The sequence below is a fragment of the Accipiter gentilis genome, chromosome 16 (genome assembly GCF_929443795.1).
Source record: "Accipiter gentilis chromosome 16, bAccGen1.1, whole genome shotgun sequence".
In the NCBI taxonomy this organism is placed as follows: Eukaryota; Metazoa; Chordata; class Aves; order Accipitriformes; family Accipitridae; genus Astur; species Astur gentilis.
Genome location: NC_064895.1, coordinates 25,688,673 through 25,713,953, shown reverse-complemented (window position 1 = coordinate 25,713,953; position 25,281 = coordinate 25,688,673). Strand labels below are relative to the sequence as shown.

Genomic DNA, 25,281 nt, shown 5'->3' with positions numbered 1-25,281 from the left:
TAGCAGGATGATGTCACGGTTGTACGTATGCTTTAAACTGAATCAGCAGACTCTGCTCTCAGGGGCAGTTGTGTCAGTGCTCCAGCGGGAGGGGGAATTCTGTATTTGAGGAGCTCCCAGTGAAGCAATGAGAGCCAGGACTGCATCTGCAGGATTACTTACTGCCGGGCAGGTTATCCTGGGGATGTCTTTTGGAGTGCTATACAGAGCGCTCCTCCAGAAAACAAATGCTCCAACAGCTTTCATGGCAGAAGAGCTGTTACACCTCAGCAAGCAGCAGCGTTAAGTGCACAGTTCCTTTTGCTAAGAGATTCCTTCGCTGCTCATTGTGCAATCTGTGATTCACAGAAGGCATCCTTCGCTGACTGCCACATTCCCACCCAACCTCTTCAGACTAAGGCTGCTCGACTCCTTTTCAAGCTTGAGTTTTCAGGATTTGGAACTATACCTCTGACAGATCAAGGAACTGTAGATCTCTATAAGACATTTTGCTAGCAGCCACTTGATCATCTTTTCCTGGCAGTGAAGATTTCTTGCTACCCATATGGTCTTCTGTCTGTCTTCTAGCTGGAAAGCTACACTCTCAGCTGTATTTATTTGGTAACACTTTGTGTTCAACCTACGGTTTTCTCTGATGGCTGTTTTACTGATAGAGCCAAGAGTCTGCAGATAGATTGCATTAAAAAGTCAAAAGCGTAAGAAAAAAACCCAGAAATAATACATCCTCTTTTAATTATAGCTGTTTCCCTGAAAATAAGTTTAGTTTACATGGTTTTATGTTTAGTACATAAATCTATCTATTTCCTCTAAAGTGGAAATTCTTGAAAAAATAGCGGGTTTGGTTTTTTTTGCTGTGTAGCTTAAAGACAATATTTGAGAGTTGCTTAAAAATATATACTTAAACCTCTGTATTTGACATCAGATATGCAGGGGCAACCCCGCGTGCTGCATTCCTACTCATTTGGACCCATGAGCGAGCCCAAGTCTCAACCTATGTTGTGAAACCGTTGCCGCGTTTCAGTGAGTTGCAGCTCCCTGGTTCTCCACCTTTGCAGCTGAAGAGAGACGTACGTTGTCTCTCCCACTCCACATCATTGACACAGGATTTTCAGCAGAGTTGTCGGTGCTGAAGAAGTGAACTCGCCAGCCACAGCAACACTGCAATTGTTTAATTTCACGACGGAAAGTTTTGCTGAAGATGTAATAAACAAAAGGGTTATACGCTGTTGAAGATTTGGCAAACAGACAGGGCAGCAGCGTCGCAATGGGCTGTAGGGAATCGCTGGAGTTAAATATGGACCAGAAGCTGGCTGCTGCATACGGTGTCCAGGAGCTCAGGAACCCGACCGAGATGAGCACAGCCATCTGAAAGGGAAACAGGGCTTCAGTCCTCAGCTTGCACTGACAGCGTCTGATACTCGGGCACGTGGTGTGTGGATGAAACCACACCTGAACCAGCTGAAATACCTGAAACTGTACGCTTGCTATGTTGTGACACGAGCACAGGTAACACTGGACAGTGCATATATGCTGTTATTCCCCCCCTAGCAGATCTACACTGTGGGTTTCTTATAGGGCAGTTGTTTTCATCTCCTTCCCTGACCCTGGCTGCGATATGTCATGGGAGACACAGCCCAACCAGACAGCATAGCCTATCAGTAGACTGGCTTCTAGAAAGCTTGGGTCAATTCTGCTTTTCCACAAGAAATGACCAGCTGAAGTGCTTATTTGAAAAAAGGTTAAATTAAAAAATCCTGTTTCCATACAGAATTTCTGTGTAGCTCTCACTCAGAATAGCCACTCAGTCAATTAAAAATACCTAGGATGACAGAACAAGACCTCCACCCCAGCTACAACATGAAAGGATTCAACAGCTGTGCCAGCATGACTGGAAATCTATATGTCCACGAAAATCTGGGATGCAACTGCCTAAAGATTTAACAAGCTGCATTGTACCTACAATACATTATCCTGATCAAGCTACTGAAATGACAAATATACCAGGAGCCCCCTGCTCCTCTGAGGAGGGCAGAGGGTGAGACTCAAACCACATCTCCATCTTTGGTCAATATTAGACAAAAGCAATGAAGGGTCATCATGAGCCATGCATGAGCAGAGCCAGTTCTCTGCAAGCTCCTGATTATTGCAGACTCTCCTCATGGCTGGGATAACTCACCAATGTCAGCTTCTTCTCCAGTTTAGCTGCGTTAGGGATCCTGTCAATATTCTGGATCTCTTGGTACGCTTTATGAACCTTCCAGGCGATTCCCAAGTAACAGGCAACGATGGTCAGTGCAGGCAGGACCGTGCACAGGAGGAACATGCTCAGGATGAATGAAAAGCCATTGGAGGAGTTGTGGAACTTGCTCCAGGCTATTGTACAAGAGATGCCAAATGGCTCAGGGCCGTAGTAACCCCAGCCTACCAAGGGCAGAATGGCCCAGAGCAAGGAGTAGAGCCAGATGAAAGTAATCAAGATGCGAACAGTGTTCTTGGGGATTTTGTTACCTGCAAGAAAGGGGAAGAGCAAGCATATAATGGATCTCATCTCAGCCACACGGTTTTTGCCATAACTTCTCTAACAGAAGGATGGTGGCTACAAATATGCCTGGGCTGCTGAGGCAGTTTGCTAACCTTTGGTCTCCTTGAAAAACATAACAGAGAGTGCCCATGGATTGGGTGAGACCTGAGTGCAGCCCTCAGTACTGATCTAAAGTTTAGGAAGTCAGGGAGCTTTAGAAGGTCAAGCTGACCCCAAATGTACCATGCTTCCAGCCCAGGAATGCCAGGAGAATACTCCTTCCTCTCAAATTCCAGTGTGTCTGCTTGCATATAAATAGGAAGAAAAGACAGTCTGGTCCAGCAAAACAGCTCTCCACTCTCAGGTATTTTCACTTGGTATTACTGAGAAGTGAGAAACCTCATCGTTTAATAAGGAATTTAATCAGATCCTTCTAGGAACATTAGGGTTTGATATTGGACTAAAAGCTGAGTCTTATTCCTACAGTTACTGAACTAATACTCCATGCCCCATTCAGCAAAGTACCTCTCTGAACATAATAGCCCAAATGCACCACTACAAGGTTACCAGAAATGTAATTACTTACTGTTAGACTTGGATGAATTGGTAACAAGGAATCGAATCACGGCCATGGCACACAGGGTCATCATGCTGCAGACACCAAAAAGGAAACCCATCAGGGCATAATATATGCAGGACGCATCTCCTCCCAGCCAAGCGTGGTTCCAGGCGGATGCAATGGCCAGCGGGTACATGCTGAGTGCCATTCCAATGTCTGCTACTGCCAAGTTGACTGTAAGCAGCTCCGGTGACTTCAGGAGGGAAGAGCGTTTCACAGCTGTAGCAAGGACGGCTGAATTTCCAAGGATTGTCAGGATGGCTGAAAGAGAAGAATCAGCACAGCCATTAATATCCCCTGGTCAGCACACCTGTGAAATGCTTATCTATACAAAGGATGTGAAAAATGCTGGTCCTTAGCCTGGGACTAAAGTCTAGAAGACAGGACAGACTGGGAGAAAAGCCAGTGTTCAGCACCTCCCAGGCCAACACAGTGCTGTGCTGATGCTTTGAAAACACGCGGGCATGTATCTGCCACGCTGTGCTGCGAAACCTTGTTCTTCAGCTCGTGGCGAGGAAATGTGTTCTCTTAGATAGCAGATAGGACATGCCACCTGGATGGCATTTCTGAGAGCTGCTACACAGCTCAGCATCCTCACCACAGCATCCACTCTTTTGCTTCAGCCAGCTTTTGGGTTTCAATTCCTGCCTCCCTGCTAGACAGGGATATCCCAGTCAGGCTGTGTTTCCACTACGGACCTGCTAGAGCAAAGAGCACGTCGGTTTTCTGTCCACAGCCTCCTGTAGTGCTGGCCTGCCTTACCGACTGGGGGAAATTTTGTCATATGAATAGTAGACCGTATCTTGCCCCTTCATATCACCACACTATAGCTGTTCATTTCCATGTCACACCCCCCTCTCCAGGCACTATATCCCACCTATTCCCTTACAGCTCGTATCTCATGTGAACAGCTCCACTCTTTTACGGTATCTGGCACAACACACTATCAAGTAAAATGGACCTATCCACCTTCATTTTTCCCTGGTAATATCCCTGCGTACTTCTCCTTCCTGCTGAAGAACTCCAGCTGTCCTGTCTGCTTGTCCCCTCCTCCCATCTGATGCCCCCCACATCCCAAAACCGTCCCTCTTTGCAACGTCTCTTCCACTGGAGCCCCAGCACAAGCCTCCTGGACTCTGAGCTGCCTTGATAGTCGACATGTGCTGGCTGGGCAGCTCAGGGTCCTCGCTGGTCAAGCGGCTGAGAATGACTATGTGCCGCAGTTCAGACACCCACACTGTTCTGGTGGTCTCTGAGCGCAGTGAGACAGACCATAGAAATTGTTTAGCCAGAGGCATGCAACAGACCAGAGATTACTTTGCAAAAAAACCCGTCAGATATACATTATTCAGATATGCCATAGGGCTTCAAAGCGTTCATGACAACGGTGTCAAAAGTACATGTGGCAAACAACTCATTTTCTCTTTTCTTTCAAGTGAACATTGTGCTGGAGCTACATTCTGATCAAAGGTTTTCCTGAGAAGGTGTCCTCTAAAGTCAGAAGTGAAATAAGGAAACCAGAAGAGACTCTGTCATGTTCCCTTGTCTCTGTGAATGCAGGAAGGCTGCATTTGCTCGCAGATACCCTGTAATAAAGTGCCCACAGAGGAATTAATAAAGGCACATGCAACAAAATGACACAAATACAGTAGCATAAATCCAAGAATAGGCAGAGATGTCAGGAGAAAGCCTTAAATGAAACAGAGGTACAAATCTGAGACCCCACATCCCTCTTTCGTTGACTTTTTAACCACATGCATTCACTTGGCACCTCTGGATATGTCTGAAGAGTTCCCTGAGCTCTCAAGCATTGTGTGTCTGCACACAGAGATGCCCACGGTGGCTTGGCACGGGACCGCTTGCTGACAGAGAGCAACCTGTGGCTTGGTGGGAAGAACACTCTCCTGCCAAACGACAGCCGCAGGCTGGGACGTCCTCGGACATCAGGAGGAAAATGAACCCAGTTCACTTTCTTCTGAGGGAGCCCTAAGCACTACGCAAGAGGTAGGGAAGTTTAGTCTTACCATCAGCAGTGGACATCCAAGCCCACCCTCTCTTTTCCTTGGAGAGATGCTATTCCCCTCCATCCCACCGCCTGTGGCCGGCACGGGACAAAACTGTGCAAGAGTGGGCTAGTAGTCAGCTAGCACAGAGGTTTGTGGTGAGTGCTGCAGCCCGTGCCCTGGCCTTGTTGTTTCCTAATGAAAACATAATTTCAGGGGACAAATAGGCCTTGCTGCAGCCCCCAGTGGGGTGGCAAAGCTACGGATAAATACAACAAGGTTTCCAATTAAGCTGACTGCTTCATATATGGGACGTTTCTGAGACTCCCTATGCAATGTAGTGAGCCTGGCTGCCACAGGACGCTCTTGATCCAGTGCTGGAAGCTATGCCTGAAGCTTAGGTGCCTAAAAGCTCTTTAGGAGAGGTGTGAGACTGTAGCATGGTGGCACAAGAGCAGTATCAGCAAGGGTAGCTCCAGCCTCCAGCCCTTTGTTGCTGCCCCGTCCCGTTACCTGAACTGTATCTACATATTTACATTTGTATGAGAGAGGAGCTGGCATCCTGACTTGGATTAAAAGAAAAACTCTTCGTTGTTTTGCAGATAGTGATTTTTCTCACCCTGAGTTGTACTCTCTGCTGTCAGCACAGCTGAGGGGACAGCACAGTGCAGTGCAGGGAAAAGCGTGAAGGAACAGGGGTGAGATGTGAGATGCTAAAGCCCAGCTTTGCTGCCCAAAGCCTCTCTATTAAAGCACATAAAAATATATGCTTGTCTTTCTTAAATGTATCTCAGCCAGGGTTTTCGAATGAGCTGAAGGGAAGAAGGTACTTGCATCTCAGCAAAATTCAGTTGGACTGCACGCCTAAACCAGTTCAGCTCCTCTCCAAATCAGATAGTAAACAAATAGTAAACACTGATAGTAAACAAATCACCTGGGTACATGCAACAGACAAGGAAGAAAACACTTAGCTAAAGCTGAGCTGGAGCAGACTTGTATTTCATTGTAAATCTGCCTTCAGCAGGGCAAACAGGCCATTATAAAACCCAAAAGTGCTATTTGGAAACCCTTTGCTGTTTTATACCAGTTTATCCTACCAAGACACAGCTGCTCTTCATGCATAATGAACATCTCCCACGCAAGGAGCAGCCCAAAGTTGCTCTCCCCTGGGCAGTCTCATGAAATGGGCTGCCTCATCTCTCAAAATTCACAGGGCTGAGATGCCAGGATAAGTGGCGGACAACTCATTTTGGATACTTGTGATGCCGTAGAGGCAAACTTATGCTGGCAAATCTTCAGCATCGATACGAAAGATTGCAAATCTGAGAGCAGAGATTAATCCTGGCATCTAACCGACTCGAAGGCAATAAGCAGGAACCTGTGTGGAAACAGATTTTCTACCATTTCCCTCCAGCTTCCATTGGAGCTGCCGGTGCCGACCACAGCACACAGAGGGCAGCCCCGGTGTGTCCGCTCCTGGGCTTGAAGCAAACAAGCAGGCTGTGAAGGCAGAACTCACCTACGATCAGAAGAAAGACTCCAGCTCCATAATCCACTACCGGGTGGAGTTTGGAAATGTATTGCTCCTCCATTGTCCCTTCTGGAAGTGGGTGAAAGTTTTAAATCAAAGGCGAAGTGACTGTAGGGGCAAAGAGACTCTGCCTCATGGTTTGCCTGCTGCGGATGCGAGCTGGACAGTTGGGTGCTGCCGGCGTGAAGGGACCCTTCTGCTTTCTCCTCTCGCCGTCCCTCTCGTGTGGTGGGGGAGAAGCCTGGAGTGAGAGAAAGGCTCCCTCCCTGGGGATTCAGAGTGAAAGCTCTCAGCAGAGCCACTGCCGGAGCGATCCCGCCTGCCTGGCTGGCAGAGCATCTCTCCACCCACCCCCTCCTCTCACACCGCTCCGCTCCTTTGGCTTGTCAAGGAACTTCACAATGCAAATCCCCTCAGACTGCCATCGCTGAGCAGAAACAATTGTCATTCAACCATCAGCAGCCTTGGGAAATAAATCCAGGCTGAGGGATCAGGCAGGGGAAGGAAGGTCGGGAGTTTCGTTTTCCAGCTTTATGGCTGTGTACGGGAAATACGAGGTTGGGGTAGGGGGATCTCTATGTTGAAGTATGAGAGGAAAGCTGTTTGCTGGAGGGGTTCAGAAGGGCCAAAGTCACACCACTGAAGGCAGGACTTTCAGAGCTGCTCCAGGGCAGAACTGGAGGATGCTCAGTCCGGTGTGCACAGCTGCAGAGCACCACAGCGGGACCAAGCTCTCAGTTCACCCTACTGACACTCCAGTGTTTTTATTTGGCAAGCAACCAGAGCAATGCCTCACATCCAAGTTTACCTTCTCCTTGTAATATCTGAGCCTAAAATCATCATCATGCTCTCCCAGTCTTTATAAACAATGCTAAGTTTTGCTCCAGGCTCCAAATATGTGTTACATCTAGCGATTTGCATAGGTTCGTCTAGCGATTTACATACACAGGTCTTGATTTGGTGCATGCAATTTACAACTCTGTAGTTGCAATTAGCCCAGGCAGCACCCAGCCAGCACACTGAAGAGCTGGTCTATCCTAAATTATTTAATTCTGGTACCTGGATATGCTAAGTTGCATTAGCATCATTCTCTGCTTGGCCTATTTTACTCTGTTCAGACATAGGGAATTTTAAGATCCTCAAGAGCACATAGGCATCTCATGTCCAATCTAGTGGAATTTAGGTGCTTAAGTATAGCAGTAACAGCCTAAATTCTGAAATCCTTAGGAATCTGAGAGACTTTAAAAGCTTTGAGTTTCACCAGAAAGCAAAACTGGCCATGCACAGAGATGCTGCCACTTCAGCTTTGCTGCATGTCTCTGTGCTTGTTCCTGCTGAAGCTGCCTGAGATTTATACACCAGGGATCCCTGCACTGGAGTCTTTGAGGAGTTTAATTCAGCAACAAAGTACATGCAACATACCACATATAGCACAGGGCTCAGTAGCACTCATAGCCTTCTCAGGGCGCATTTTTCCTAAAAGCTTAGCCATCCTCCATGAAATGGAGAAACCAGTTCTCTCCTCTGGTTTCAGAGACTTGAATACATGTTTTTCCCACAAGAGTGTTTTATTCTGCAGTTTATGGATGCCTTGGGGTGAGGAAAATGCCATAACAGAAAGGTGCTTTCCTCTCCACTTGAAGCTTGATTGCTCCACAGCTAAGTCACAAGATTGGAGGGAGAGAAAACAAATGGTATCTGACTCTTTATGATGCTGAAATGAGCCCTTGCTCCAAAAGTTGTTAATATATTTTACAATGAACAGCTATGACATAAATAAACATGCAGGGGTAATAATGGTAGTTCAGTACTGACCACTAGCTGTAGCTTCAAAGTGAATCAATCTCACAGAGGTGCTGGGCAGGGTATGGTTGTCACTTCAGAGAAACAAAATCCCTGTATCTGGGACCATGGCCCCACGTCAGGATTCCCCACTGTCAGCATGCTGGGTGTTAGGAGTTTTGTTCTTACTAAATCTGCCTCCAGCACTGAATAGAGAACAAAATTCAGCACTTATTCTGCTCTCAGAGACACAAATCTTATTTTTAGAAGAGACTGAGCACTACTAAGAGTTAGGTAGTTTCATTAGCCCACAGCAGTGCTCTAGTTCCCAAGTCCTGCTGCCAGGAACTAAATGTAGGCAAGATATCACAGAGAGAGCAGAAAGGGAATGTCGATTTTTCCATCAGAGAACAGACACTGTAGCTCATAGTATTATCAGAATGGAGATTTCAAGAGATGCTACAACCTAATGATCCCCATCCTCAGAAAGCCCTTCCCTGTGCTAAGCTACTTCTTGACTGAGGCTGGCTTACGCATAGTCAGCTCAAGTGTTTCTGAAAAATTCCCCCAACCCATTCCACGTTGCTCCAAAATCAGCAGAAGCACAACGGGGTCTGCATGTACTCATGGCATAAATAAGTACTAGGAGATGGAACAGTCCACCAGCTCTTCTCCAGTCAGATACGTGCAAACGCACGTAGCATGGGGACTAAACAAGAGGAGTTAGAAATGTGCACACAGCTGCAGGGCTATGATCTTATCGGCATCACAGAGATGTGGTGGGATGTCTCCTATGACTGGCATGTTGGAATGGAAGGATACAGGCTCTTTAGGAAGGACAGGCAGGGGAGACAAGGAGGGGGTGTCGCCCTCTGTGTCAATGATCAGGTGGAGCGCATGAAGCCTGGGGATGGATGAGGAGCCAACCGAGAGCTTATGGGTCAGGATTAAAGGGAGGGCAGGGACAGGTGACATTATAGTGGGGGTCTGCTACAGGCCACCTGGCCAGGAAGACTGAGCAGGTGAGGCCTTCTATAGACAGAGAAGAGCAGCCCCATGTTCACAAGCCCTGGGCCTCAGGAGGGACTTCAACCACCCTGATATCTGTTGGAAGGACAATACAGCAGGGCATAAGCAATCCAGGAGGTTCTTGGAATGCATTCATGATGATAACTTCCTTCTCCAAGAGATGGAGGAGCCAACAAGGAGAGATGCTATGCTGGACCCTGTTCTCACCAACAAGGAGGGGCTGGTGGGGAATGTGAAGCTCAAGGGCAGCCTTGGCTGCGGTGACCATGAAACAGTGGAGTTCAAGATCCTTAGGGCAGCGAGGAGGATGCACAGCAAGCTCGCTACCCTGGACTTCGAGAGAGCAGACTTTGGCCTCTTCAGGGATCTGCTTGGTAGAGTACCATGGGATAAAGCCCTGGACCAAAGAGGGGCCCAAGAAAGCTGGTTAATATTCAAGGAATATTGCCCAAACTTAGGAGCAATGCATCCCAACAATAGAGGAAACCAAAATGCCAGGAGGCCTGCGTGGATGAACAAGGAGCTCCTGGACAAACTCAAACACAAAAAGGAAGCTCACAGAGGGTGGAAGCAAGGTCAGGTAGCCTGGGAGGAATACAGAGAAATTGTCTGAGCAGCCAGGGATCAGGTGAGGAAAGCTAAAGCCCTGATAGAATTAAATCTGGCTAGGGACATCAAAGGCAACAAGAAAAGCTTCTATAGATATGTCAGTGATAAAAGGAAGACTAGGGAAAATTTGTGCCCTCTCTGGAAGGAAACAGGAGACCTGGTTACCCAGGATATGGAGAAGGTTGAGGTACTCAACAACTTTTTGCCTCACTCTTCACCAGCAAGTGCTCCAGCCACACCACCCAAGCCACAGAAGGCAAAGGCAGGAACTGGGAGAATGAAGAACTGCCCACTGTAGGAGAAGATCAGGTTCAAGTCCATCTAAGGAACCTGAAGGTGCACAAGTCCATGGGACCTGATGAGATGCATCTGCAGGTCCTGAGAGAACTGGCAGATGAAGTGGCTAAGCCATCATATTTGAAAAGTCATGGCAGTCCAGGGAAGTTCCCACTGACTGGAAAAGAGGAAACATAACCCTCATTTTTAAAAAGGGGAAAAAAGACCTGGGGAACTACAGGCCAGTCAGTCTCACCTCTGTGCCTGGCAAGATCATGGAGCAGATCCTTCTGGAAACTATGCTAGGGCACATGGAAAATAAAGACGTAATTGGTGACAGCCAACATGGCTTTAAGGGCAAATCGTGCCCGACAAATGTCGTGGCCTTCTACAATGGGGTTACAGCATTGGTGGATAAGGGAAGAGCAACTGACGTCATCTACCTGGACTTGTGCAAAGCATTTTACACTGTCCTGCACAACATCCTTGTCTCTAAATTGGAGAGAAATGGATTTGATGGATAGACCACTTGGACAAGGAATTGTCTGCATGGTTGCACTGAAAGAGTTATGGTCGACAGCTCGATGTCTGAGTGGTGACCAGTGACAAGTGGTGTTTCTGAGGGGTTGGTATTGGGACCGGAGCTGTTTAACATCTTTGTTGGCAACATGGGCAGTGGGATTGAGTGCACCCTCAGCAAGTTTGCTGATGACACCAAGCCGTGTGGTGCAGTCGACACACTGGAGGGAAGGGATGCCGCCCAGAGCGACCTTGACAGGCTTGAGACATGGGCCCATGAGAACCTCAGGAAGTTCAACAAGGCCAAGTGCAAAGTCCAGCACATGGGTCTGGGCAATCCCAAGCATAAATAAAGGCTGGGAGATGAAGAGATTGAGAGCAGCCCTGAGGAGAAGGACTTGGGGGTGTCAGTTGACGACAAGCAAAACATGACCTGGCAATGTGCCTTTGGAGAGCAGAAAGCCAACCGTGTCCTGGGCATCAAAAGAAGCATGACCAGCAGGTCAAGGGAGGGCATTCTCCCCCTCTACTCCACTCGTGTGAGACCCCACCTGGAGTTCTGTGTTCAGCTCTGGAGCCTCACAGCATAAGAAGGACATGGACCTGTTGGAGCAAGTCCAGAGGAGGGCCAGGAAGATGATCAGAGGACTGGAACACCTCTCCTATAAGGACGGGCTGAGAGAGTTGGGGTTGTTCAGCCTGGAGAAGAGAAGGCTCCAGAAAGACTTTATAGCAGCCTTCCAGTACCTAAAGGGGGCCTACAAGAAAGCTGGAAAGGGACTTTTTACAAGGGCCTGTAGTGACAGGACAAGAGGTATTGGCTTTAAACTGAAAGAGGGTAAATTTAGATTAGATGTAAGGAAGAAGCTCTTCCCTGTGAGGGTGGTGAGGCACAGGAACAGATTGCCCAGAGAAGCTGTGGATGCCCCATCCCTGGAAGTGTTCAAGGCCAGGTTGGATGGGGCTTTGATCAACCTGGTCTAGTAGAAGGTGTCCTTGCCCATGGCAAGGGGGTTGGAATTAAATGACCTTTAAAGGTCCCTTCCAATGCAAACCATTCTATGATTCTATGATTCTATGATTCCAGAGCTTATAAAACTCTAATTCAATGACAGAAATTGCTGGCCTGAAAAATCTGACCAGATAAGACAAAAAAGGAAGTTCTTCTATCAGAAAAGGCTAAAAAAGGACAGATATGATGTCTCAAGAATATGCCTAGTAATGAGAGTCTTAAATAGCTTGATCAAATCAGTCTGGTCTGGTCAAGAAAGAGAGGTTACCATTTGATCCCAATTTGGGGCAGAAACATGTGCTAGAGTCAGCAAAAGACACAGTAAATCTTGTGACAGAAAGTAGAAGATTGCTGCATTCTGACAATTAATCCAGTATAGTGCACACAAAACCATAATATTGGTAAATTAAACAATGCCAGATAACCACAAAGATGCTGCAATTCAACTGTTCACCTTGTTAAATTCCCAGAACAGTTGCCAGCACTGCTTTGGTCTGGGCCAACTACCACTGTCGTAGGTCATTCCCAGGCACAGGTCAGCTAGCATGGGCTCGGGACCATTCCCAGTAGGCAATAAGGTTTGAAGACATCAGTTTTGAAGACAAAGTGACACTGTTCAGTTCCCTGGCATAGATGTTACCCATGGATTTTGCTCTCACCCTGGGCGCAAACATTTGGCTGAGAAACAGATTCTCCAGGTGCAGTCATTAGATGAGAAGTGACTGTTTTAAAGGCTTGTTAGTGCTCTAATAGAACTCATAATTCTGATTAAGGAAAATTCTTTGGAAAGTTTCCTGGCCTATGCTACGTAGTTAGCTCACCAAATGTTTCTTTTTGGCCTTTCTTTGTGAAAACATGACAGAGGGCTCAGTTCAGGGTGCCTGATGTCACCCAATCCAAGCCAGATCTCCTGCTTTCCCACTTGTTGCATGGTCCATCCTCTCACTACTGAAATAAGATACTAAATTTCTTCCGGCAAGCAAAGAGAAACCAGAGGCAAGATTAAAACATTTTGCTGAGAATGTAATTATTCCCTGGAGACCCCATTGACTACATCAGGAGCCTACTCCTCTTCCAACTTTTGTGGGCACCTTAGATTACACTGTGTGGATATTTCATGCTGGTTTAGATGGCATTTCATTTATTGTGAAACCCTGAACTTAGCATTCACATGGGGTAGGATTACATCAACAGTTCAGTTGTGAAATAGAAGAAAAGAAAATAAATGATTAAAACCAGAAGAGTTGACTGATCCCATATCCAGTGCATTATTCATGTGTCGTTTAACAATAGCAAGTTGTACCCAGCATTATCTTTCTGCACGTCAGATCAATCTAGATTATCTGTTTACAACCAAAACACAAATTTTATATATCTTAACAGACTCAGTTTTGGGGGATCATATTTCTGAATTGTTTTGTGAAATTTCCCTTCAATTTAAGAAAGCTGTCTTTAAATTAGGCAGATGGAAGAATAAAGTTGCTACCTACTCACTTCTGAAATGTTATGTGAAACTTCGAACAAAAAATGAACTCACCATGAAACCATATATGCATATTTGATGTAAATATATACATACATATAAAACAAGTTCCCATTGTTGACATAAACCAGGATATGGGTTTAGTAATTACTTGATGCTACCAAGTTAGAATGTCCTACAACTTTATTCTTCCTTTCCACCCCCCCCCCCCCCCAAAAAAAACCAACCCCAAACAAACACCACCCAGAGTATGCTGATTCTGCAGGAACAAGGGAATTGTCTGAATTATCAGTTTGGCAGTATGTGGTAGTTCACTTTGCAGAGATAAACTGCCTCAATGTTTGGAGCTGTTTGGGCCAAGAATATTGGGTTTGGTTTGGTACCATATATCAATATCATTGATATCTCCTGATATCTGGAGAGAGCTATGTCCATATCTACACAGAATTCATGTCTATCAAAAATAGTCATATATCATTTAGAAAGAGGAGCATGGCTTTGTTATTCCTGTTTATCTCTCGCTGTTTATCTCTCGCTGCTCTGTCCAGATCCTCTCTTCTGCGAAGTCTCCAAGATTTCAAGCTGAGCAAACTACTGCAAACAGTCTATTTGGACAGTCCCTTTTGGGTGCCTTCTCCTTGCTTCAAAACAAGTCTGCTGTGATGCACACTCAAGCCTTCTCATTAACAAATGCCACCTTTTTCAAACTCCTTGGAGGGGATGACTTCATATTCTCCAGGAATTCCTACAACTTCCTTCCATTTAACTATTAGGCTACTCTGCTTTCTTACTTTTGGAAGTTCATCTTTGAGCTGAGACCTCTAGCTGAGCTTCTAGCTTTCACCTCCATTTATGAAAACCAGAATCAGCATTTAAGTTGAATTCTCAGAGTCTGCTCATGAAGTTGTATGTTTTCAACAACCAAATCTTGTTTAAGCTGGTATTTGCAACCTCAAGCATAGTAATTTGTAAATTGTTTTCTTCTGGATGTCTGCACTGACTTGCATGTTATTGTCTGAGGGGTTATTTACAAAGTCTAAATTTGGTCTAGGGACACTAACCTCCTTAGCTTCCCTCTACAGTAACTGAAGGTAGCTGCCGCCTTGAAGAATCCAGTTTGGATCAATAAATTTTGCTCTTTCACTAAAACCATTTTTACATATAATATTTGGCTGTTGGTTAACTCAGTCAAAGTGAGTACAGCTCTCCACCGTAGCAGTTAGAGACTCACCAGGAGGACCTGAGTTGCAGCTGTCATTCCAGTGAGTGTTTCACCTCAGAACAGAAAATGGACTCCAAACCCAAGACCATCTTGTACGCACAGGACCGAAAGATGATTTTAAGAATTTTTCATCACATTTATTCTTCACTTTTAAGAGTTGTTCAAACTGGCAGTTTGAGGTGAGACTAAATAGCAGTTTAAGACTAACTGAATGACCCGTGACTGAGATATGAGGAAAAAAAACTTCCACGCTAGGACTAGTAAGTATATCATGGAACTAAAGCCAGAAGCTCACATTTATTAAACAACAATGTCATCATTTGTTTGTAGCTGGTAGCCCTTGATACTCTTTCTGCATTTCTGAAAAGGAGAGGACAAGATGTGAGGAAAGGCACACATGGAGTAAAGATGTGTCGCGTCCCTGACATGCAAACCAGCTCTTTTCAACTGGGCAATAGGCTGCCCACTCAGGGATAGTTTTTTAAAAAATTTTTTTCATAGTTCCCAAATATGAAATGAAAGGCACTAATTTGAGAATATGAAAACAAGACAAAGCAGAAACATAGCATGAGGTGGGAAGGGAAAGATGGTAATGAGATATGAAAAGGTTAATTCAACATGCAAATATGAAGCATATTATAACTATTTCTTTCAAAGGTGTGAGAAGACAGACACTAATACACTGTGAGTGGAAAGGAAATGGCACCAAAGGTGCTAACATAAAATGAAAACTACTATTATGCCAGGAAAAGAGAAGAATAAAATATATTGCCCATGGTGTGGAACTTGATAATGCAAACCTGCTCATATTTAATACGGTGACAGTGTTCCTAGACCTCAGTTTACTAATAGTATGAACAGCACCAATCCTCTCACTTCAAGGTTTCAAAGACAAATTAATGTCCTGTTATGCTGGATATTGCACAAATAATCATGAGGGGTCACTTGCTTGCAGCTTAAGAAATTTTTCAACCATTTATTGACAGTAGGTTGTAGTAGCAAGCTCCACTGAATTTTCCTTTTCATTTTGGTCCTGTTCTCCATTTATTCACAGTTCCTCTGTGTCATTCAGACCATGGGAAAAAATCATACAATCTGAAGAATGGACCACTCAGAACTCTACCATCACAAGAATATTCCTGTGCAGTAGCTCTGTATCATCATCCTCTGCACATCTCTAGGCAAACTGCATGCAGGAGCATGGCTAAAGAGAAGGATGAACTGGGCAGCAATGCATTGCAGCCACTGTACACACCAAAAAGCCGGTGAACAGACTGAATCACTTAAGACTCTAGTTCTGTGTAACTGTAGCATGGTGGCAACAAAGATTTGACTGCCTGTGATCTGAAGCTCAGAAGTGTCCTGGAAGCAGGAAAATAGGAATCATGCCACTAGGAGTCAGACCCCAGAAAGGGATCACAGTGTGCAGGGTTGGGACCATACCTGTCCAGATCCCTCTAGCAGCACTCGGAGCAGGAAGGCCAGCTCTTCAGGAGTCTCCCCAGCTTTAAGACTAGTCCCAGCTCTTCTCCTTCTTTGTCTCTTTTTCATATGACCTAGTGCTGGTTTGGACTCACTCCTTCCTCTTTTGAATGACAAAACTCAATTCTCTCCACTTTGTTGGGAAATCCGGAACCATGCTGAGAGGTAGTATCACCCCAACAGCACAGATGAAAACTGGTCCTTCTCTTTGTTCCTTAACTTTGGTAGCAGGACTAGAATCTGGCAGAATTCAGACAGGACGAAACAGGCTGTGGTGGTGATGGCCATAAATGGGGTTGTTTGGCATGCAGGGTCATATGGAATGGCAAGCATTAAAGGACCCTTTTGAACACAGGCATGAGGACAATAAAACCCACCCAGTGCTGCCTCTGGTCGATTCCATTGATTGCTTTCTTGCTTGTGTTGCTGTTGCATGCTTCACTGAAGGAGGGAAAGGGGGATTTGTTTTGAGGGGAGCTTGTTAAGATTTATTTAAGGGTAGTCAGAGGAAAGGTTACCAGAGTGGGAGACAAGAGATCAAGGTATTTTTACTATCTTTGAGGGCAGAGCTGAAGTATATACTGATATTCTTTACCCAAATGGTGCAACCTAGTTGTGTTGACAGCATGGAGTCTCTGGACACTGTTTGGGTTTACAAACACTATCTGCAGGACTGAAGCTCCAAGGCGCACCCGCTCCTATTCCCTCTTCCAGTTTCTCCACAAAGGCAGGAATACAGCAGACCAGGGGTGCGATACCAAAGGAAGCATGGCTTGTGTAGACAGACAGTGGAGCAGGGTTCAAGGGTGCAATCCTATGGCACTACAGATGAACCCGATGGTACTGCTCTGGCTCTGCTGTTGCCTACTGCGTGACACTCATCAAGTCACTTACTTCCTCTTTCTGCCTCTGATTTATCCACTGAGATTGTACATTTTTCAAGGTCCGACTGATCTACTATTTCTTCTCGGTGTCTGGTAACAATGCAGTGCCATTATTGGCTTGTGCCTCTCAGCACCATTGTGATACAACAACAATAGTTTTAAGAAGGAGGCCAATTTTCTTTCATATTAGGATTTGGCTAATTTTACTCTTACTAATTTCTAAATGGACCCACGCTGAGAATTCAGAAATGCCAGGATTACAACTTATTATTTAGAGAGACTTGGAAAAGAAAAATAGATGAGAGACTGAATCTTGTAAAAATATATTGGAAAATATGAGTGGAAATTCATGAAGATGCTTCTCTTGGATAGAAAAGAACAGGTTTCCTTGTTCAATCTGGAACACAATGTTTAATGGAGAAAGAAGACAGAAAGATTGGGGAACAAAGGTGCAACATAGACTTGATGGTAACAAATCTGTTATTAGGTAGAACTTGGAAGACAAAACTTCTGCTCTACAATAAGCTGTGGTGGCACCAACAGTACTTTTAAAATGACCCTGTTAAGGACAGCATTCAGCATAGCTGCCCGCCTGGCAACTGCTAATGCAACAACCCACTGCTAACACAACTTCCCTGGATCTTAACTTCATGTGAAAGGTATTGCTTGGCTGAGTGAGTTTAAGGGTCCTGAGCAGCAGGCATGGCACCAGAAGCCTCACTTCAGGATCCTCTGTCACTTTCAAGGTCTTTATCAAATTTGTGAAATCATGTCCAGGTCTCCTTTTCAGCCTTCAGATTATATTTATGTGAGTGAGAGAAGTCACAGCTATTCTGTCTTGACTTCCTTTCCACGGCCTTTTGACCCTTTAAGCCAAGTAGTGTTTAATTCCCGCTATACAAAACTGCCAAGCTTCAAACTGGCTGTAAATATGGCACAAAATAGGATTGTGAGGCAAAGAAAAGAAACTACTGTACTACTTTCTTGATATTATTAGATATTAGGCACTAGCTTTTTAATTGCTTGACTTTTCCAAGTTAACTGAGCTGCAGCTACATGTTGCTTTCAAAAAGCATATCCCACATCTCTGTGTTGGAAGGTTCTTTAGGGTTTACTTCCTGGCACTTCACTCCCACTTTGCAGTGGTGTGAAATGCCCTTTGCAGGGATGTAAGAGATCATCTAAGTTGCGAAAAATAATTCCCACAAGTGTTATTGACTTGCAGTCAGGTGCTCTGCTCATTGCTCTTGATACTTGACAGGAAAAAAAAAATGGGATCAGGAGGTAAGTTAAATATTTAATGGATATTCCCTGTATTTGCACAGAGAAACCTTCAGTGATTTCCTCCATGTTTAAACAGTGCTTAGCTATGCTTTGCTAATATTGTGTTATCCCTCTGATTACCTTCCAAGGGCCACTCTACAGTGAAAATCTAGTAAGACAAACGGCCTCAGAAAACCTATGCATCACTGCAGCCTTCTCCATCTCTAGATAGGTATGACACAAATTCCTCTGCTGCTTCGGTAATCTTCTGTATGTTGGAAAAAATATTGTCTCTCTTTTAAGACACTGGTTCAGATTATTCTGTAATAGACCATGTTTAAAAACAGCAACAGCAACTGCGAATACTTTCTGCACTCAATTACACTTGAAAAAACAGAGATGAACCTAGCCTTGAAAAAAAACCCCACCAGTCTTGTGGCAAGGGCCCTGGGGAGTGCTGGGTTCAGTTCCTTGCCTTGCCACAGTCTTTCTGTCTGCTTTTCGGCAAGTGATTAAATCTTTCTGTGCCTTAATGCCCCAAAAATGAAACTATGGATGTCAACAAAGCTTTCTTCTCCTTTATATTCTTTAAACCACCAGCACACTTCGTGACAGTGCAAACTGGCATTCTCCCAGGCAATGTCTGGACACAATTCAAAGGGTACCGGTGTGCCAGGGACCATTCCTGCTGGGCAGTTTCCCTCCTGTGTTGGGAGGGAAGAAGGTTCAGGCAGGTAGATCCGAGCTGTGCTATGCCACCTGCCCGGCTGCTCAGAGCACAGTTGATGGCTTGTTTTCCTCACATAAGCACAGAGCTTGGGGGCAAAAGGGGCTTGTTGTTGGGGTCTTGTTGAACTCACATCAGCACATGGGGGCAAAGGTTCCCATGGCACACTTTGTCTTATCTGGAAGTAGAGATGCTTGTCACTTGGTGAATCCTTCCCCAGGAGCATTTTCTATTCAGTCTGTGTTGCAAACATGTTTGTTTGTTTGTTTGTAGACTCCATTTCCTCATTAGGAGAGAATCTCTGTATTCATTCAGAAGGGAAAATTCTAGGCCATCTTTATCCATTACGGTTATTTAGAAAACTCTGACAGCATGAAATCAACAGGCACAAAAACCATGAGGTAAATAAAGAACCATAATTATGATGCTTTTTTCACTCATCGTTTCTGTGATACTGACTTGTGACCACTTTAATGTGTGGAGTTGACAGGACAATATTAATCTATTTTTGCCTGTAACTGAATATACTAAAATATTTGTCTGTCACATGTACTTAAATGGATTTTACAACCCTAGCATTAGAAACAAAACTTATTTATTGGCTTGTAACTGAATATATTAAAATCTGTCTGTCACGTGTACTCAAATGGATTTTATAACCCTAACATTAGAACAGAATTCATTTCAGCTAAATTAAACCATTTAAAAGTTTGAGATCTAGTTTAAGCTGGTCATCCAGACTTCTAGAGTCAATGGTGAAAGACAGGCACTCTTGGTGGAGAAATACACACCTTATCTGAATGAGATCAGTTGCCATTTGGAATTGCCTGTTGACATTACAGGGGGCCCAGAGAGTTGTCTTAAACAAGCCACCTGGTTTGAGGTGGCTAGATTTGGTTGAGCTGAATCCTGTCCTGACAGACTTATTCTAGGCAACACAAGAAACCTATAGGAAAGGATGAACTGGAAACTAGGTGTCTTGAATCTTGAGTTAAGGCTTTAAACTTTGTGTCTATTCTCCTTGTTTCTTTTACTACCAAAATCTGAAATTCTGCAGACCATGCAACAGCCATGAATCCTGCCTGCTATTTAAAATTAAAAAGTCTTCTAGCCATCCAACTTTAGTATTATTTTCTCAAAGGTTTTACATTACCAGTGTCTTCCTGTAGAAACTTGATTAGGACAATGATGTTATTAGTATTTGAATGATCCCAGTTTGACTGTGAAAGTCATATCACACTGACCTGGACAACAGGGGGAACATGGGTCTGCCACTTTGTTGTTGCAGAAAATTCTTGGTACCTGTAAGGCTCTGCTAGTAAGACAATAGCATGTTCTCTGAGGCATTCTCCAGGCACAAAAGAGTAATCTTTCCCAGAAACTGAAAAGGAAGATTGGAGCAGTGGCATGAGTAAAAGTATAACTATTGCAAAAGCACCCACAATGCCACAAAAGTAAGACAAATCCTTAAACCCTCATATTTTCTCTCCAAAGTCTTCACTTGCCCCAAAAGCTACAATGTCCTTTCATGTTACTTATTGTTAATGAATGAAGTTTCCAGCTTCAGTATTACAGTTCAATAACGTATTATCATTTCTCCCTCATATAAGCAACATCTCTGCCTGTTTGGCAGAGAGGAAGAACATGCAGTTTTATCCCAAAAGTTTTGTGTACCTCGAATTCTTATCAAAGGTACTTTCAGTCCCCTCATCACCAGAGGTAGTTTGCTTAATCCACCAGTTACTACTGTGATGTAGGCTTCAGGATGGTCAAATGATAAAAGGATAGAGATTGTATGTCAGGGAAACAGTTATTGATGGATTCGCATTCTGTTTACAGCTCTGTAAATGTTAGTTGCCCACAGGCACCCCTTAGAGCACAGTCAGAGACAGGGACGCTCCATATGAAACATCATCCCACCTCCCCTCAGCTGGAGGTGACCCGCCCTTCACAGATCCTAACAAGAACCTATGTAATCAGTTTAAAATAGACTCCCTAACTTACTCCTGTCTCTGGTGAGCCAGCTCACCAGACTGCTGGGGCTTTTTGAGGAAGCCGGTTAACACTCGGATTGGATGGGGAAATAACTGTTCTTTGTAAACCACAGACCTGTGGCAACCTTGGATTAGATGGACAAAGGGATTAAGTATTGATTGCTGTGATAATGAAGGCTGTGGGCTGTATCGACCAAATCAGAGGAGACTCAGGTTCTAAGGGAAGGATTGCTGTGCTAATGTATACTAACAGGGTAGCAAATACACAGCCTTGACAACTGAGTGAGCCCCCATATTAGTCTACGACTCACTTTGTTCTTCCAGCTCTGCTGCAAGAACAGTGACCTTTGGCAAAACACTAATAATAAAAACCAGAAGAATAATTTTATCTTAAATTGTGGCACCCAGCTGCTAAATTAATGTATGCTGAAACCCCAGGGTTTGCAAATCCCACTTAAGCCAGTGGAAAGATTCCCATTGACCTCAGTGGGCTGTGAATCATTCTCGAATAGAAGTTGAGCTCCAATTCCAGTGGCTGTTCTCATCCCCACGCAGATTAATCTTGGGACAGATCCCATATCAGCCATGGTGTTTGTTGGGTGATAAAGCTATTTGCTGCTGATAAGGCAAAGCATGTCCTCATTGTACTCTGAAGTGGGGATGGGATGAATTCATCTATCCCATTAGACATCTACATCTAAGCTAATCACCCTCTGCTTCTCTGGTACTCAATGGAGAGAAGTCAGCATTTCATCTGCAACTCATCACTCCAAAATGGACATCTAAAATAGGTCAATGACTCACACTCTAAATGCCTGTTTCTTCCCATTGACAATAGAGGGAGCCTGAGGTAATTTTCTCAGATTCAGACATTGACATGTGGTCAGAAGAATTTCACTCCAAGCATCTTCATTAGACAAGCTTCAAAAATGTTGTGTTTTTATATCTGATTGCTAAATCAAACAGCTAAGTCAATACAAGATCCTAGTGGAGACAGGTTCAGTAAACCCAGTCAGCTTTGCGTTGTCTTGCATGAATTACAGAGCTTTGTCTCAGTAGGATTTTATATTAACAGCTTAAAAACACACCAAGGTTTTTAAGTGACAAGCTAGCCTTTGATGTACCCTGCTCTGGTTACATGTTCTAGATGACAGGTCCAAAATGGTCTCAGGTATATTCCAAAGACAAGAATATTAAAATTATTCAAATTATTGCCATTACTTTGTTCTCAGAGAGCTCTCATGCCACTGGTGAACAGTATAGGGTGAAATTCAGCACCAAATGCAAATCTAAATGTACATGTCTACAACAGAGTCTAGGCTCCCATTATACTTACTGGAGAACTAGTCAATACAGGCAACAGAGACTGGAAAGCTGTTCACCTACCTAAATGTAGGTATCTACTGTAGACTGACTTGGACTACACTCAAGGCTCTGTTGACTGTAGAAAATCCCTCTCCAAACCGGGAATTTGCCCACCAGCTCCAATGTTGTCACTACACAAAGAAGATATCTAAAATTAGGTAATTGTAGTTGAATCCCATCTGCTGAAAACTGCCCACTTGGTTGCCCAGTAATAACATCCTTACCTGGACCATATCCTGACAGGATACAGTGTGATGAGGTGTGCCATATCCTGGACCACTAGAACTGTTATGTCAGGAGATAATGAACTAATACAGAGATAAAAAGAGCCCAAAATAAGCTTTGAAGTAACAATTTCATTTCAAAGTAAAGTTGTCTGTGTACATATATATATATATATATATGGGTTTTTAAAGCAACACTTTTCTAAATGGGCAGGAAAGTTTTTATACTTGTGGTTTTGTTCATACTGAGAATGAAAATATACTGTGAAACTTTGACATTTGCCATGAAATGGAAATGCTGAGTTTCAGACAGCTCAAGCAAGTTCGGTAAAGCCCTGCAAAGATGAAGTGTACAACATCTTTAGCACAACCAAAACCATAAACTGGCTCCACAAGGGGACATGTAAGTATGACTGCCAGTCTTTGTTATGTCAGTCTGATCCCCTTCCACCAGATGTTTCTCGGATGATAGTCCAGACATACGAACATAAAGCTTCTCACAAAATTACCCAAAACATAATAGAGTCCTTGCGTGTTTGAAAAGCTCTATTCAGAAACACAGCTTCTAACTTGGCACTTTTCCTTAAAATATTCATGATTGTCAGCAGCTATTAAAAACAAGAATAACAATGGCTATTTCCATAATAGCTGTATTTTGAAATCTCAGAGCAATTTGTGAACTTAACAGACTTATCTGAGATGTACGGACTCATATCATCTATTAGGGAATGCAGCTCCCTCTGGGGCAAGAACCGGACTGTTCTCAAAAATTCTATAGAGAAATACAGATAAGGCATGAATACAGATTCTGAAAATTGAGCCCAATTTGGATTTTCAGGTAGGCTGAATATGAGTTTGCTATCAGAAAGTGCGTAGAAACTATACTTAACCTTTGAAAGAGCAGAATGATTTCTTTTTTAATGGGTGGCAGTAAGTAGGATTTCTCTCTTTTGCACTAGAGAGATGGCATAAGGTTTCAAAATACTACAATATCAGGCAGGGGAACCGGTGCAAGGAGATAGCACGGGCTGCAGAATTGTCAGTGCAATAAACAATATTAATTGCTGTTTGTTTTCCCATTGATACAGCTCTGAGCTGGCACCTGGGACTGTGTTCCAGTTTTCTGTTTAGGCAAGAGAGTCCCCCGTGTTTTCTTTTCTCCATCTCTAAAATGAGTTCTCTCCTTTGTAATATCTTTGGTGAAAAGTCTGTCTAATAGAAATACGGTTTGGTTTGTTTCTGAGGGAACCACAGCTACTCCAAGTAACTTCAGCTAGGGAGAAGTCTGTCAGTGTGAACTTTGCTGCTTCTGGAATACGTGCTAAACGCAGGCACAGCAAGTGACACCCAGGAAAAAAACCAAGTGCTGGTTTTGTCTGCCAGGGAAAGAATGAAGTGTCTTCCTATAGCATGTCACAGGTTGGTCTTTGGGGAAGCACGACAAGCTAGTAGCTTGGGACAGTTCAGAGAAATCACGTGTGCCAGATGATAACTTTCTTCCTAGCCCCTTTCCTTGGAAAGCTCCTTCAATTCAGCATTATATGAACTGTATTTTTCAGAGCAATGCTTGCTTGTGGATCTCATCTGTGCTTAATTACCACATAGCCATTGCAAATATAATGCCTTTTGACTGATAAGTCACCCTAGTAATCATCCTACTCTAATGAGAAGTCCATACCGCTCGGCGAAAGCCTCAATCACTTCTAACATGCTGTGTAACTGTCACTTATGCAAGACAAAATGATGGAAAATAAGAGTATTTTGTACTTGCATTAATAGAATTTGCTTGAAGCCAGACTTGGTACTCTGCAATATGCAGGGGAAAATCAATTCTGGAGAGAATTTTTCTATTACATAAAATGTCCCTCATGTGTTTTTCCATTATTAAAAGTATAACCTAAACTCTTTTAGGATGGAATAATCTAAGCTGGAAGGAAAATATAAAAATAGGCTAGGAGGGACCTGACATGTTTAGCTGGGGAAAAGGTTGCAAACACGAAAAGCTCTGGCTTCTCCTTTTCCATAATCTTCCATCATGTTCAATCTTGTCAGCATGAATAATACAGTTGATTTTTGCTATGATTATGAAGCAGCTGCAGAATACATAACAAAGTTGAAAAACAGCTGAAAAACCATTTATCTATTTTGTTTTCAATTGAGACACTCCTCCCAACTGCAGAAAAGTAACCAAACTGACTAGAATTCCATAAGCCACATCCGATCAGGATATAGTTCATGTTTTGGAGGGATTTTTTAAGAAATGCTTTGAAACAAAGCAAAACAAAAAGTTACTTATATGTTATAGTCAGGCAAAATATCTTTATGTGTAGTCAAACAAAATATCCTTTTAGCAGCCCAGAACAGAAGTTCTAACAAAGATTTCTCGTGCTGCATGTACCCATTTAGTCTCTCTTGCTGAAGACTTTAGGCATTAGTGGACTAAGTTTGCAGACAGAAGCATCTCAGGAAATTACAGAGGTACATTTGGATGGGAGTCATCTAAGCTAGTCTAGATTCCCTTTACACACTAAAACAGGTACTTCCAGGTGAAAGACTCATCTTCTTTTAATATAGACATCCAAAGGTCAGACAGATCGCACGCTAGAGGTGCCTATTTCTCTTTTATCCATAAGCAGGGCCTTAGGTGTCTAGTTTAAAGGAAGTCTTACAGAAGGGTAGATAGGTGAGGTAATACATTATTCTAAGAACTGGCAAAAGAGGAGAAAAGAAGGTGGA

The 25,281-nt window shown here is 43.9% G+C and overlaps 1 protein-coding gene across 1 annotated transcript; it reads right to left on the bottom strand.

Annotated features, from left to right (window-relative positions):
* Positions 1 to 962: 962 nt before the first annotated feature.
* On the bottom strand, positions 963 to 22,376 carry LOC126046651 (opsin-5-like). Its single transcript, XM_049819343.1, has 5 exons — positions 22,343 to 22,376; positions 6,663 to 6,940; positions 3,108 to 3,401; positions 2,177 to 2,508; positions 963 to 1,365 (listed from the first exon to the last, which is right to left on the bottom strand). The coding sequence occupies exons 2-5, from the start codon at positions 6,733 to 6,735 to the stop codon at positions 1,018 to 1,020; spliced, it is 1,047 nt and encodes a 348-aa protein (XP_049675300.1). The 5' UTR covers positions 6,736 to 6,940; positions 22,343 to 22,376; the 3' UTR covers positions 963 to 1,017.
* Between the last annotated feature and the right edge of the window lie 2,905 nt (positions 22,377 to 25,281).